Consider the following 12,504-nt stretch of genomic DNA (forward strand, 5'->3'; position numbering starts at 1 on the left):
GCGCTGCGCTCCTCCCGCCGCCCCTTACCAGGTGCCGCCCCAAGCACGTGCTTGGGTGCCTGGTGCCTGGAGCCGGCCCTGGCTAGAACCCAGGAGTCCTGACTCCCAGACTTTCTGCACACCCCTCTCCCCAGCCAGATTCTCCCGAAGTTGAGCATGTGTCACATCACTAGAGGTGGCCTGGAATTTTTCGGGAACCAGAATTTCCATTTTATGGGGAATTCCGCGATTTATTTATTTGTTTGTTCGGAGGCGAATTTTCAAAATTTCCTGCAGAACGAAAATCCTGGAACCTTTGGACTTGAGGCCATCAAATCAATCAATTTCCAGTTTATCGTTTCATTTCGTTTTTGCTCTTTAGATGATATCAAAATATGAAATAGTATATATTAGGCATTATTAAATGTAATATATATCAATCTGACATAATATAAAATATAATATGCATAAATATAATTTAAAAATTAACACTAAATTAGAATTAAATCCTAAATTAAAAATAAAAATTAAATAAATATTTTAATATAATAGCAAAGTCCAAAAAAACAGGCAGTGTTGCCTAGTGGCTAAAGCACTGGCTTGGGACTCAGGACTTGTAGGTTCTATGCCCAGCTCTGCCACGGGACTGCTGAGTGACCTTGAGCAGGTCTTGTCCCCTCCCCGTGCCTCAGTTTCCCCATCTGTAAAATGGAGATAATGCTACTGGCCTCCTTTGTAAAGCGCTTTGCGATCACGGGATTAAAAGCTGTAGTGAAGAGCTGGGGGTTGTTGTTAGTATAAACCAAATACATTGAAATATCAAAATGATAAAAATTGAACCCAAGTGCTAAGATTTCGCTGAAACTGACAGCTTGCTCCAAAACCTGTTGATTTCAGCTAAACTGTATTTTCCAATGGAAAACTGTCCCATACAAAATTTTTCAAGCAACTGGGGGAAAAGGGACCATGATTGCTTCAACAGTCCTCCTGCATTGCTATGAGCACCTGGCATCTTCTGTTCACCAGAGTGATTCGTCTGGATTTTGGTCAGGGTTTGTATAGAGCCTAGCGTCATGGGTCCTGCTCCAGGCCTTAACACTTTCCCGTTCTAGCTTTTTGACAAAACGCCAGAAGAGTTCAACAGAAACTGCCTCAGGTGCTCACTGGACCATTAATGTTGATTTTCAATAAGTCTTGGAACAGTGGGGAAGTTCCAGAAGACTGGAAGAAAGCTAATGTTGTGCCAATATATAAAAAGTGTAAATGGGATGACCCAGGTAATTATAGACCTGTCAGTCTGACATCGATCCTGGGCAAGATAATGGAGCTGATACGAGACTCGATTAATAAAGAATTAAAGGACGGGGATGTAACTAATGCCATTCAAAGGGGGGTTATAGAAAACAGATCCTGTCAAACAAATGATATCTTTTTATGATGAAATTACAAGTTTCCTTAATAAAGGTAAGAGTGTTGATGTAATACACTTAGACTTCTGTAAGGCATTTGACTTGGGACGGTACAACATTGTGATTAAAAAACTAGGAAGATATCACATGAACATGGCCCACATTAAATGGATTAATAGCTGGCTAACTGATTGGACTCAAAATGTAATTGTAAACAGGGAACTGTCATCAAACAGGAGTGTTCCTAGTGGAGTCCCACAGGGATCGGTTCTTGGCCCTACACTATTTACCATTTTTATTGATAACCTGGAAGAAAACAAAATCATCACTGACCAAGTTTGCAGATGACACAAAAATGGGGGGGAGTGGTTGTGACGAAGTGGGACTGTTCTTAATGTTTTCTCTGAATACTGTGTGGGTGCCTCAGTTTCCCCTATGCATTTCTTAAGTCTCTAGGTGGAAGGATAAAGGCCAGTGTGCATAAATCACTAACACTCTGTCTCCCTGGCAACAAATGGCCAGGGCCCTTCCCCCCCTTGCAAGGGAATAGCTAAAGGTGAACAAAGAGATCAGGTGACCTCCTGACCCGGGAAAGAGACAAAGCCCAGAGAAGGAGGGGCTGGAGGGGGTTTCAGTTGGGTGCTTGCTGGGAAAGGGGAAGGAAGTGCAGCCGGGGGTGTCTGGCTCTCTAAACCCCAGAATGGACCCGGCCGAGGGGTCCCGTTCGCCAATGTACCTATAAACTCTGTTTTAGACCGTGTTCCTGTCATCTAATAAACCTCTGTTTTACTGGCTGGCTAAGAGTCACGTCTAATTGCAAAGTGGGGGTGCAGAACCCTCTGGCTTCCCCAGGACCCCGCCTGGGCGGACTCATTGTGAAAAACGCACGGAGAGGCATATGCTAAATGCTCCAAGGTCAAACCCAGGAGGTAAAGCCGTGTAAGCTTCTTGCCCTAAAGACGGTCTGCTCAAAGGAAAAGAAGGCTCCCCAAAGTCCTGACTGGCTTTGTGGGGAGCAGTTCCAAAGCATCGCCCGGGAACTCCGTGACAGTGGTAAATAAGAAAGAATGCAGGTCACCGATACAGAGGGATCTGGATCACTTGGTAAGCCAGGCACAAGAAAACAATATGTGTTTTAATATGGCTAAATGTCAATGTATACATCTAGGAACAAAGAAAGTAGGCCATACGTACAGGATGGGGGACTCTATCCTGGGAAGCAGTGACTGCAAAAGATTTGGGGGTTGTGGTGGAGAATCAGCTGAACTCGAGCTCCCAGTGCGACACTGTGGCCATAAGAGCTAATGAGATCCTTGGATGCATAAGCAGGGCAATCTCGAGCAGGATTAGAGAGGTTATTTTGCCTCTGTATTTGGCCCTGGTGCAAAGTCTGCTGGAATCCTGTGTCCAGTTTGGGTATCCACAACTCCAGGAGGAAGTGGATAAATCGGAGAGGGCCCAGAGAAGAACCATGAGAATGATTAAAGGATTAGAGAACATGCCTCACAGTGAGAGACTCAAAGAACTCAAGCTATTTAGCTAACAAAGAGACGCTTGAGGGATGACTGGACCCCAGCCTGTAAGTACTCCCATGGGGAACAGAGATTAGATAATGGGTTTCTCAGTCTACAGCCGAAGGTCTAACGCAACCCAAAGGCTGGAAGTTGAAGCTAGACAAATTCAGACTGGAAATAAAGTGTCAATTTTTAACAGAGTCATTATTCATTAGGAAAACTTATCAAGGGCTGGGGTGGGATTTTCCATTTACTGACAATTTTTAAATCAAGATTGGATGTTTTTCCAAAAAAAAAAAAAAAAAGATCTGCTCTAGGGATTCTTTTGGGGCAGGTCTCTGGCCTGTATTCTCTACAGGAGGTCAGACTATGATCACAATGTTCCCTGATGGCCTTGGAATCTGTGACTTTATGAAATGTTCATTTTGGACAAAAAGGACATTTTGTGCTGAAAACATGTTATGATTCAAAATTTCATCCTGATCTTTTATCTCTTTTGTGATGACACCTGCCTGAGTCTGCAGAGAGCCTGAGCTGAACACCCTGAGAAGGAGAAAGTGGTTCTGGGCATCCCAAGGGGTGTTTACCCCAACCCCATTGCTCTGGATGGGACAGATCTTAACTCCCAGTTTCCCTTGCTGCAGTCTGGATGCCACCCATCACGACTGCCAGGACAGAATCTGCAAGATGCCCCTGCCTCATCTCATGCTGCTTGTTGGGACAAAAACCCCAGCCTTGCAGAAATTTGAATATGATTCACCTCCATGAAGATGAAGCCTCAACCTGCTCCTGTCTCCTCTTAGACACAAGGCACCCTCAACCTCAACACACCCTACCCAGCTGCTGAAATCTGCCCCTTGCTTTAACCCCTAGGCTTTACTCCCCTTCCTGATCCAGGAATAAAACCTGGGGGTCCGGGCTCCCTGCCCCCCATTGCTCTAACTACTAGACTCCATTCCCCTCCCAGAGCTAAGGAGATAACCCTGGATTCCTGACTCTTAGCCCCTTCTACTCTAACCCATTAGACCCCACTCCCCTCCTACAGCTGGGAATAGAACCCAGGAGTCCTGATGCTTGGATAAAGTTCACATTTAACACACACACACACACACACACACACACACACACACACACACACTGGGAAGTCCAAACTGTGCACACACACATACGTTGGTACACGCGCACAAAGGGAAATCCAAACTACACACACACTCACACAACCCTCATTATCTCCAGCAGGGGGCAACATCTCACACATGAGCACACACCACTCCGAGCTCACTGCTCTGCTGGGGGCAGTTGACAGATTCCATTACCCCAGTTCCCCGCTGCAGTTAGTCTGGCTCAGAGCTGCAGTGATGCTTTACTAAACTGCAGAGCCTAGGAGCATCCTAGTGGGGTTCTCAACGGACATTCAAGAGGTGTGTTCCCATACAGCAGAGCCAGGGGATTTAAGTTTCTACATTCCACCACCACCTCCTGCAGGAGGAAATCAGAGCTGTAGTGTTATTATATGTATTATGGTAGCATGTGGAGACAGACCCTTGACATTGGGCTAGTCCCTTCCCCACTCACTGCCTCAGTTTCCCCTCCTTATTTTACTATTTAGACTGCGAGCTCTTTGGGGCAGGAGCTGTTACTCTGCGTCTGCTCAGTGCCTGGCACTAAGGAGCCCCTGATATCAGCCAGTGTCTGTGCAGCACTCAGCACAACGGTGACCCCTATCCCAGTCGGGGTCTGTGCAGCGCCTGGCACAATGGGGTCCTGATCTCAGTCAGGTCCTCTAGACGCCACCGTAATATACCTAATAATGAAGAGGATTCCTGGCCACACACCATAGCCATGCAGGATGCAATCAGGCTGGCAAGTTGAGCCATCAAGTCCCCACAACCGAAATCAGGTGCTCTGGGAATGAACGCCAGCTAATTAAGACATACAGCAGGCCCTGGCTCTGTCAAGATCCATCATTCTTAACGCCTATCGGATTCAGCTACTCCATCTCCAGTGCATCTGCAAAGGACTCGGCTACCGAACGTGGGTGACAGAGATGGACAGATGGGCCCCACCCCACAACGTGGGCTCCCGAACTCAGAGACCTGTCAGCATGGGCCGGTTCGAGACTACTGGACAAGGGCACTGAGCTGGGGGTCAGGGTTCTTGTTATTTACCATTTGAATTGCAGTAGCGCCTAGGAGCCCTAATCATGAACCAACATCCCAGTGTGCTAAATGCACAGAACAAAAAGAGGGTTTCTGCCCCCCAGGGGCTTCCAGCCTAAGGATAAGGCAAGAGACAAGAGATGGATGGAACCAGATGGGCAACTACAAGTAAACAGACAGTCCTGGGCAGTGCGATGGGCAGTGGGTTCAGCACACCAACAGCCTAATCACTGGCACGTTTTTTGTAGGCATCACAGCAAAGGAGAGTTTTGAGGAGGGCTCTGAAGGTGGATAACGAGGTAGATTTGCAGACTCCTGGGTTCTGTTCCAGGCTGAGTGGTGTCTAGTGGGTTAACGCAGAGGGAAGGCCTAGAAGTCAGGACTCCTAGGTTCTATCCCTGGTTCTGGGAGGAGAGTGGGGTCTAGTGGTCAGAGCAAGGGGGTGGGGAATCAGGACTATCCTCAGCTCTGACAGTGACTTTGAGGGGAAACTGAGGCACAAAGAGGGGAAAAGTCATAGAATATCAGGGTTGGAAGGGACCTCAGCAGGTCATCTAGTTCAACCCCCTGCTCAAAGCAGGACCAATCCCCAGACAGATTTTTTGCCCCAGATCCCTAAATGGCCCCCTCAAGGATTGAACTCACAACCCTGGATTTAGCAGGCCAATGCTCAAACCACTGAGCTATCCCTCCCCCAAGTCCTGATGCCCAACCACTTCTGCTCTAACCCCCATGCCCCACTCCCCTCCCAGAGTTGAACCCAGAAGTGTTGGCTCCCAGCCCAATGTCCTAGTTACCGGATTACACGCCCTCCCGAAGAAAGCTAATGTTTTGAGATGGAAAGGAAACAATTCTGTACTTCAAAAAGGGTCAGTGGTGAAACAGATGATACCAGAAAATTAACATAAGATCAGCCACACTGGGTCAGATCAAAGGTCCATCTAGCCCCGTATCCTGTCTTCCGACAGTGGCCAATGCCAGATGTCCCAGAGGGAATGAACAGAAAATCATCAAGTGATCATCCCCTGTCGCCCACTTCCAGCTTCTAACACTGCAAAGGCTCCTAATAAACAATTAAACCACAACCACCCTTCCCCTAGTCCCGATCCACAGCCCCGTGCTATCCCAGCCCTGGGCTCTGCACACACACAGCTCTGCCAATACCCCTCTATCCCACCCTGCAATCCCCTGCTCTCCCAGCCCCAGGATCTCCAGGGTGGCTCGTACCTGCTTGGCCAGTCTGACGGCATCATTGGTGAGTTTGGTCCGGAGCTGGGAGTCGAGGTGAGCTGCCGGGGCAATCTCCACGACCTTTTGATGCCGCCTCTGGATGGAGCAGTCCCGCTCGTAAAGGTGCACCACATTCCCATACTTGTCCCCTGCAGAGAAGGAAAGTCAATGCTGATCCCCTTCCAGGGACTGGGGACCCTGGATCACGTGTAGAAGAGCCTCCAGGCAGGCAACACCCAGCCAGTGTCCCCCAGCCGTGGGGCTGGATCAGAGCCAGCGCCCCCTAGAGAGGAAAGACCCTGCGTCCCATTCCCTGCACCCCCTGAGTCAGCCAGTTCATCCTGGGCTGGATTGGGCAGGCAGAGGGATATTAGGGCTCACCCAGAATCTGGACCTCAATGTGTCTTGGCTTCTCGATGAACTTCTCCACAAAGAGAGCCCCGTTCCCAAAAGCAGACAGTGCCTCCGAGAACGCCCGGGTGTAATTCTCCTCCAGCTCCTGTAGGGGGCAGATAGGAGAGAGATTGACTCAGCAGTGTGGCCTAGTGAATAGAGCATTTGACTAGGACTCAGGACTCCTGGGTTCTATTCTCAGCTCTAGGAGAGGACTGTGTTCTGGTAGGCTGGGCCGCTGGGGTATAAGTGACTGGGAGTCTGGGTTCTATTCCCAGTTTTCCCACTGATTTACTGGTGATCTTTGAGGAGGTTATGAGATTGAGGTTCCCATTTTCCCTTGTGTTTCACAGACAGTCCCTGCCCTGAAAAGCTCAGAGTCTAAAAAGACCCAGGGTGGGAGGGGAAATAGAGGCACCAAAAAGAAGAGAGACCTGCCCAAGCTCCACACCAGAACCAGGGATAGAACCCAGGCATCCTGACTCCCACTCCAGCACCCATGCTCCCACTATAAAGGTAACGTAAGGTCCCTTCAGTCAAGGGCAACCAGACAGCAAGTGTGAAAAATCGGGACAGGGTGTGGGGGGTAATAGGAACCTATATAAGAAAAAGCCCCAAATATCAGGACTGTCCCTATAAAATCGGGACATCTGGTCACCCCAGTTCAGTCCCTGCTACCATCCACTTTGGAGCAAAGGGTAAAATTAGGGCACCTCTCTCTCTCTACTGTGCTATAGAGTGAGTCCTCCAGGCAGTGTAGAGATGTCACACTTCCTGTACACTCTTCATGCAGCCTCAGGGTTTCCTGGGGCTCGCTTCAGGCTGGAAGCAGAGACAAAGCAACCCAGTGCAGGGCTGGCGCATCCTGAGCATAGCAGCAAGTTTTTATCATATTTCTGTATATAGTTTCCATTCCCAATAAAGGGTTTATCTTGAAACTGCACTAAGATACCGCATCTGTTTTCACCCCCCAGCTGACCTCTAGGAGGGGAAATTAAAGAGAGGTAGCTGTCCTCTGGCAAGGGGGTGCAGAGCTGGCAGATGATACATGGGAGACGGCTCTGGGGCCCAGTGGTTTGGCACAGGGACACAGGAAGCCAGCACTGTGGCTGGGGGGTTTTCACCTGGGATGCATAGGAGAAGGCTCTCGCGCCATCAACGCGCCAGCCAATCAGAGTAGCTGCACTTGCGCCAGTCACAGAAACAGAAGCTGCAGATGCCACCGACACTCTCAGCCCCAGAAGCTGAGGCCAGGAAGCCAGAAGGGTATTAAGGGCAGGTGTGTCTTTGCTCTGGAATCAGTGGTACCTCATAGCTGCGCACGACCCTCATGCCCCGTCCGCCTCCGCCATACGCAGCTTTGAAGATGATAGGGAAGCCATATTTGTTGGAGAACTCATGGGCCTCATTGAGAGATGATATTGGGGAGTCAGTGCCCGGCACCACAGGGACCCCTAGGAGAGAACAGATACAGCATGTCATTCCCAGCTCCGCCACTGACCTTGAGCAAATCCCGTCCTCCCTCAATGCCTCAGTTTCCTCTTCCACCCTTTGTCTAATTGGAATATGAGCTTTTCAGGGCAGGGACTGCCTCTCACTGTATGTCTCTACAGCACCTGGTACAACAGGGGCCCTGCTTTCAGGTGGGGTCAAAGCAGTGCCCACCATGACTGGGGTCCCGATCTCAGTCGGGGACTCTAGGCACTACTGTAATAAACTTAATGAGAATGGCTTGCCTACACAGTGAGTCATGGGCAGAGCCATGTGAGATGCAGCACCTCCAGCAACACAGCGCCCCCTAGCGCCACTCAGGGGTCAGCCCTGCCTGCAAGGAAATGCAGCCCATACTGCTCCTCCCACCCCATGCCCTACAGCACAGCAGCCCCTAGCACCACACTGGGGCCAGCACTGGCTGCAAGGGGAGAGCGCCCCCTACCTGCAGTAATGGCGATGGCGCGGGCTTCCACCTTGTCACCCATCTTGCGTACCACCTCTGGGCTGGGGCCGATGAAACGTACTCCAGCATCACTGCAAGCCTGGGCGAAGTCCGCGCGCTCAGACAGGAAGCCGTAGCCGGGATGCACAGCATCCACTTCATTCTCCTAGGGACACAGACACAGGGGGAGAGGCATTAGAAAAATGGTGCATTGGCTCTTTAAAACCCACAGGCCTTCAAGTGCCCAGCAGATTAGAGAAACTGAGGCATGAGGATGGGCCAGCTGAATGCTAGAGGCAGGAATAGAACCCAGGAGTCCTGGCACCCAGTTCCCTGCGCTGTAACCTACCAGACCCCATTCCCTTCCCAGAGTCAGGAACAGAACTCCCAGCCGAACCTCCAATACAATCTAATTTGTAATTATTAATCATAATTAGGGCTGTCAATTAATAGCGGTTAACTCAAGCGATTAATGCAAAACAAATTAACTACATAAAAAATAGTCACAATTAATCACAGTTTTAATCGCACTGTTAAACAATAGAACACCAATTGAAATTTATTATAAATATTTTTGGATGTTTTTCTATATTTTCAAATATATTGATTTCAATTACAACACAGAATACAAAGTGTACAATGCTCACTTTATATTACAGCAGTGCCACGCAAACGCCTGTTCTCACTTTCAGGTGACATCGTAAATAAGAAGCAGGCAGCATTATGTCCCGTAAATCTAAACAAACTATTTGTCTTAGCGATTGGCTGAACAGAAGTAGGATGGGGTGGACTTGTAGGCTCTAAAGTTTTACATTGTTTATATTAATTATTAGTAATTAATCAACATACAACAATATAACAATTGTGTTATATAATAATTACATATACACCTCTACCTCGATATAACGCTGTCCTCGGGAGCCAAAAAAAATCTTACCGAGTTATAGGTGAAACCGTGTTATATTGAACTTGCTTTGATCCGCCGGAGTGCGCAGCCCCACCCCCCTGGAGCGCTGCTTTACCACGTTATATCCGAATTCGTGTCATATCAGGTAGCATTATATCAAGGTAGAGGTGTATATATATGTAAAAAAAATTCTACATTTGTCAGTTGCACTTTCACCATAGAGATTGCACTACAGTACTTGTATGAGGTGAATTGAAATCTATTTCTTTTGTTTATCTTTTTTACAGTGCAAATATTTGTAATCCAAACTAATAATATAAAGTGAGCAGTGTACACTTTGTATTCTGTGTTGTAACTGAAATCAATATATTTGAAAATGTAGAAAAACATCCACAAATATGTATAATAAATTTCAATTGGGAGTCTATTATTGTTTAACTGTGTGATTAAAACTATGATTAATCGTGACCTTTTTTAATATCCCCATTAATTGCAATTAATTTTTAATCATGTGACAGCCCTAATATGATTGTTCACGATTACACTCAATATTAATTATTAATTGTAACCCCCCACCCTTGTTCCTCTCATACCTTAGCTACTTTGATGATGTCAGGAATGTGCAAATACGCCTGGACTGGGGGCAATCCCTTCCCAATGAGATAAGCCTCATCCGCCTTCTGTCTGTGCATGTGCCCTGTGTCCTGCTCGGAATAGACGGCCACCGTCCGGATCCCCAGCTCGGTGCAGGCTCGGAACACCCGGATGGCAATTTCCCCTGCAAACACACACACCAAAGAGTGACCCACAGGGGTTTGTGCATGGAGGCAAAGGAGTGTAACCGGCTGCCTGAGTCTGCAGAGAGCCTGAGCCAATCACTGCCCCAAGTGTGACTGGCACGTCAATGATGCCTGAGCTGATCACTCCCAGGGGGAGGCTGACCCAGGGCATCTCAATGGAGTATTTGCTCCCACCCCCATTGCCCTGGAGGACTGTACCAACCCCACCCTAAGGAGACTCAGTGTAGGGCAGGAGGGGCTCAGCTCCCTGACCCAAGGCTGCTGGGATCAGTATGGAAGGGGGCCTGCTTCCAGCCTTGGTTCTCTGGGAGGGGACACCCTCTGCCCCTGTAGTGAGGGGTCATGATCAAGGGACAGGATGGGGCCTTAGCATGGCAGCAGGGCCACAGAGGAGTTGCTGGGATCCACTGCTGGGAGGGGTGGTAGCAACAGGGGCAGGGTGCATCTCTTACCTCTGTTGGCCACCATGACTTTCTTGATGGGCTTGTACTCCACCCGCTGGGTGCTCTGGAAGGCGGCATGGATCAGGGAGAGGCGCTTGGCGCCCAGGAACCCGAGGCTCCCTCTCATGAAACACAGCTGCAGCATCTGAGGAGACACACGCAGGGGGGCAGGTCAGGGTGATGCAAAGGGCAGCACGTGTAGAGAACACGTAACCCTCTGCAAAGGCTCCTGGACACCAGGGACAGCAGGGGCAGGGCTGGGAGAAGAACCCCCTGCTTCAGTGATTGGGGGTATGACTATACCAGAGAAAGGGCTCCCTGCAGCCAGCCGCCTGCCCAACAGTGGCCTCCTGCAGCCAGATCCCCAGCTAACCAGAGGCAAACGGGCTATTTGCAGCCGAGGAGGAGATCTCACTGGGACTAGTGCCTTAGAGGTGAATGGATGTGAATTCTGCCCTAGGATGAATGGGTCTGAATTCAGAGTGACCCTCATGCTATTTCATCTCAATTATTGTGTGTGTTCCAGCCGCGCCTACAGGACCCAACCAAAATCAGGGCCTCCACTGTGCCAGGCGCTGCACAACCCCGGCCAAGTCCGGGACCCCGTCAGCGGCACAAATCCACAGATCAAGGACTCCCTTGTGCTGGATGCTGCGCAGACCCTGACTGAGATCGGACCCCCCCGTAGTGCTGGGAGAAGAGTGGCCCCTGGTAGGAGAGGAGGGAGAATGGCGGGGTGGGGAGGGCCATACAAGAGCCCTCAGCAGGTGGGAGCAGCTGCAGGGAGTGCCTGAAATAGAAGCTGCTGGTTGGGTGGCACCCAGGGAGCCTGGGGGAAATGGAGGGCAGCAATGCACCCGGCCCTTTCGTTCTCAACTCGAATAGCTGCAAAGGGCTCTTTGTGCACAGCCCGAGGAACCTGTCTGCAGTTAGCACGCGCCTTGCGGTTAAACAGGGAAGTGGTAAAAAAAAATCACCAGGCGTTTAGCAGCAGATTTATTTTTACAGCCAAGAATCAATCGCGCCTCCGACGCACGGGCCCAAAATTAGCTTTCAGGTGTCGTCAGGCTCTGGGCTGGCTTCTCCCCCCAGTCGGGTCCTTGGAAATGAGACAAGTGGAACAAAGGAGATGCTAAGACAGCAAAGGCAAAGTGGCAGCTTGGTCTGGATAATATTGTCAGGGCTTGGGTGTGTGAGAGAGAACGGAGTGGAGGGGAATGGGATCTGGGGCCTTTCCCCTTGAGAGGGCACCAGCTCCAATCTGGCAGGGGACTGGCTGACTATGGAGGGTGGGGACTGGGAAATAGGACATGGGGCCTTTCCCCTCTAGGGGGCACCGGCTTCGACCTGGCTCCAGGGTGGGGGAACTGGCTACAGAGACTGGCTAGGTGCTGTTCCTCTGTGACCCAAGCTCCACACTCCCTGGAAGGGGATAGGCACTGATCCCCACTTCTCTGCAGCAACACGTAGGGCAAAGTGGTGCATTGTTATGAGCCTCTCCTTGGGAGGCAGGTTTTCCTGCCCTTGGATTGTTCTTGTGGCTCTTTCTCTGCAGTGGTTCGAAGTGCGCACCCCAGAGCTGGACGCAGTATCACAGTCACAGATGACGCATACAGAGGTGATGCCACTTCCCTCTCCTGCTCGACCCCCCACTGCTGATCCACTCCAGGATCATGTGCGATCTCAGCCATCGCATTGCAGCAGGAGCTCACGGTCATTTGGTTTAGAGAACCG

At 49.9% G+C, this 12,504-nt stretch overlaps 1 protein-coding gene across 4 annotated transcripts in view; it reads right to left on the reverse strand.

Moving 5' to 3' along the window:
- Positions 1-12,504, reverse strand: part of PC (pyruvate carboxylase) — a 236,947-nt gene that overhangs the window by 120,531 nt on the left and 103,912 nt on the right. For 3 of the 4 annotated variants that reach the window (XM_024217764.3, XM_024217765.3, XM_024217763.3), the window contains 6 exons: positions 10,780-10,915; positions 10,121-10,305; positions 8,621-8,786; positions 7,993-8,138; positions 6,673-6,790; positions 6,289-6,440 (listed from right to left, as the gene is read on the reverse strand). In XM_024217764.3, the coding sequence (XP_024073532.1) occupies positions 6,289-6,440; positions 6,673-6,790; positions 7,993-8,138; positions 8,621-8,786; positions 10,121-10,305; positions 10,780-10,915 (903 nt within the window). Of the gene's footprint in view, positions 1-6,288; positions 6,441-6,672; positions 6,791-7,992; positions 8,139-8,620; positions 8,787-10,120; positions 10,306-10,779; positions 10,916-11,747; positions 11,847-12,504 lie in introns of those variants that run through there. The other variant, XM_024217766.3, reaches the window with a different exon arrangement.

Source organism: Terrapene carolina, unplaced genomic scaffold, assembly GCF_002925995.2.
Source record: "Terrapene carolina triunguis isolate 2854851 unplaced genomic scaffold, T_m_triunguis-2.0 Scaffold89, whole genome shotgun sequence".
In the NCBI taxonomy this organism is placed as follows: Eukaryota; Metazoa; Chordata; order Testudines; family Emydidae; genus Terrapene; species Terrapene triunguis.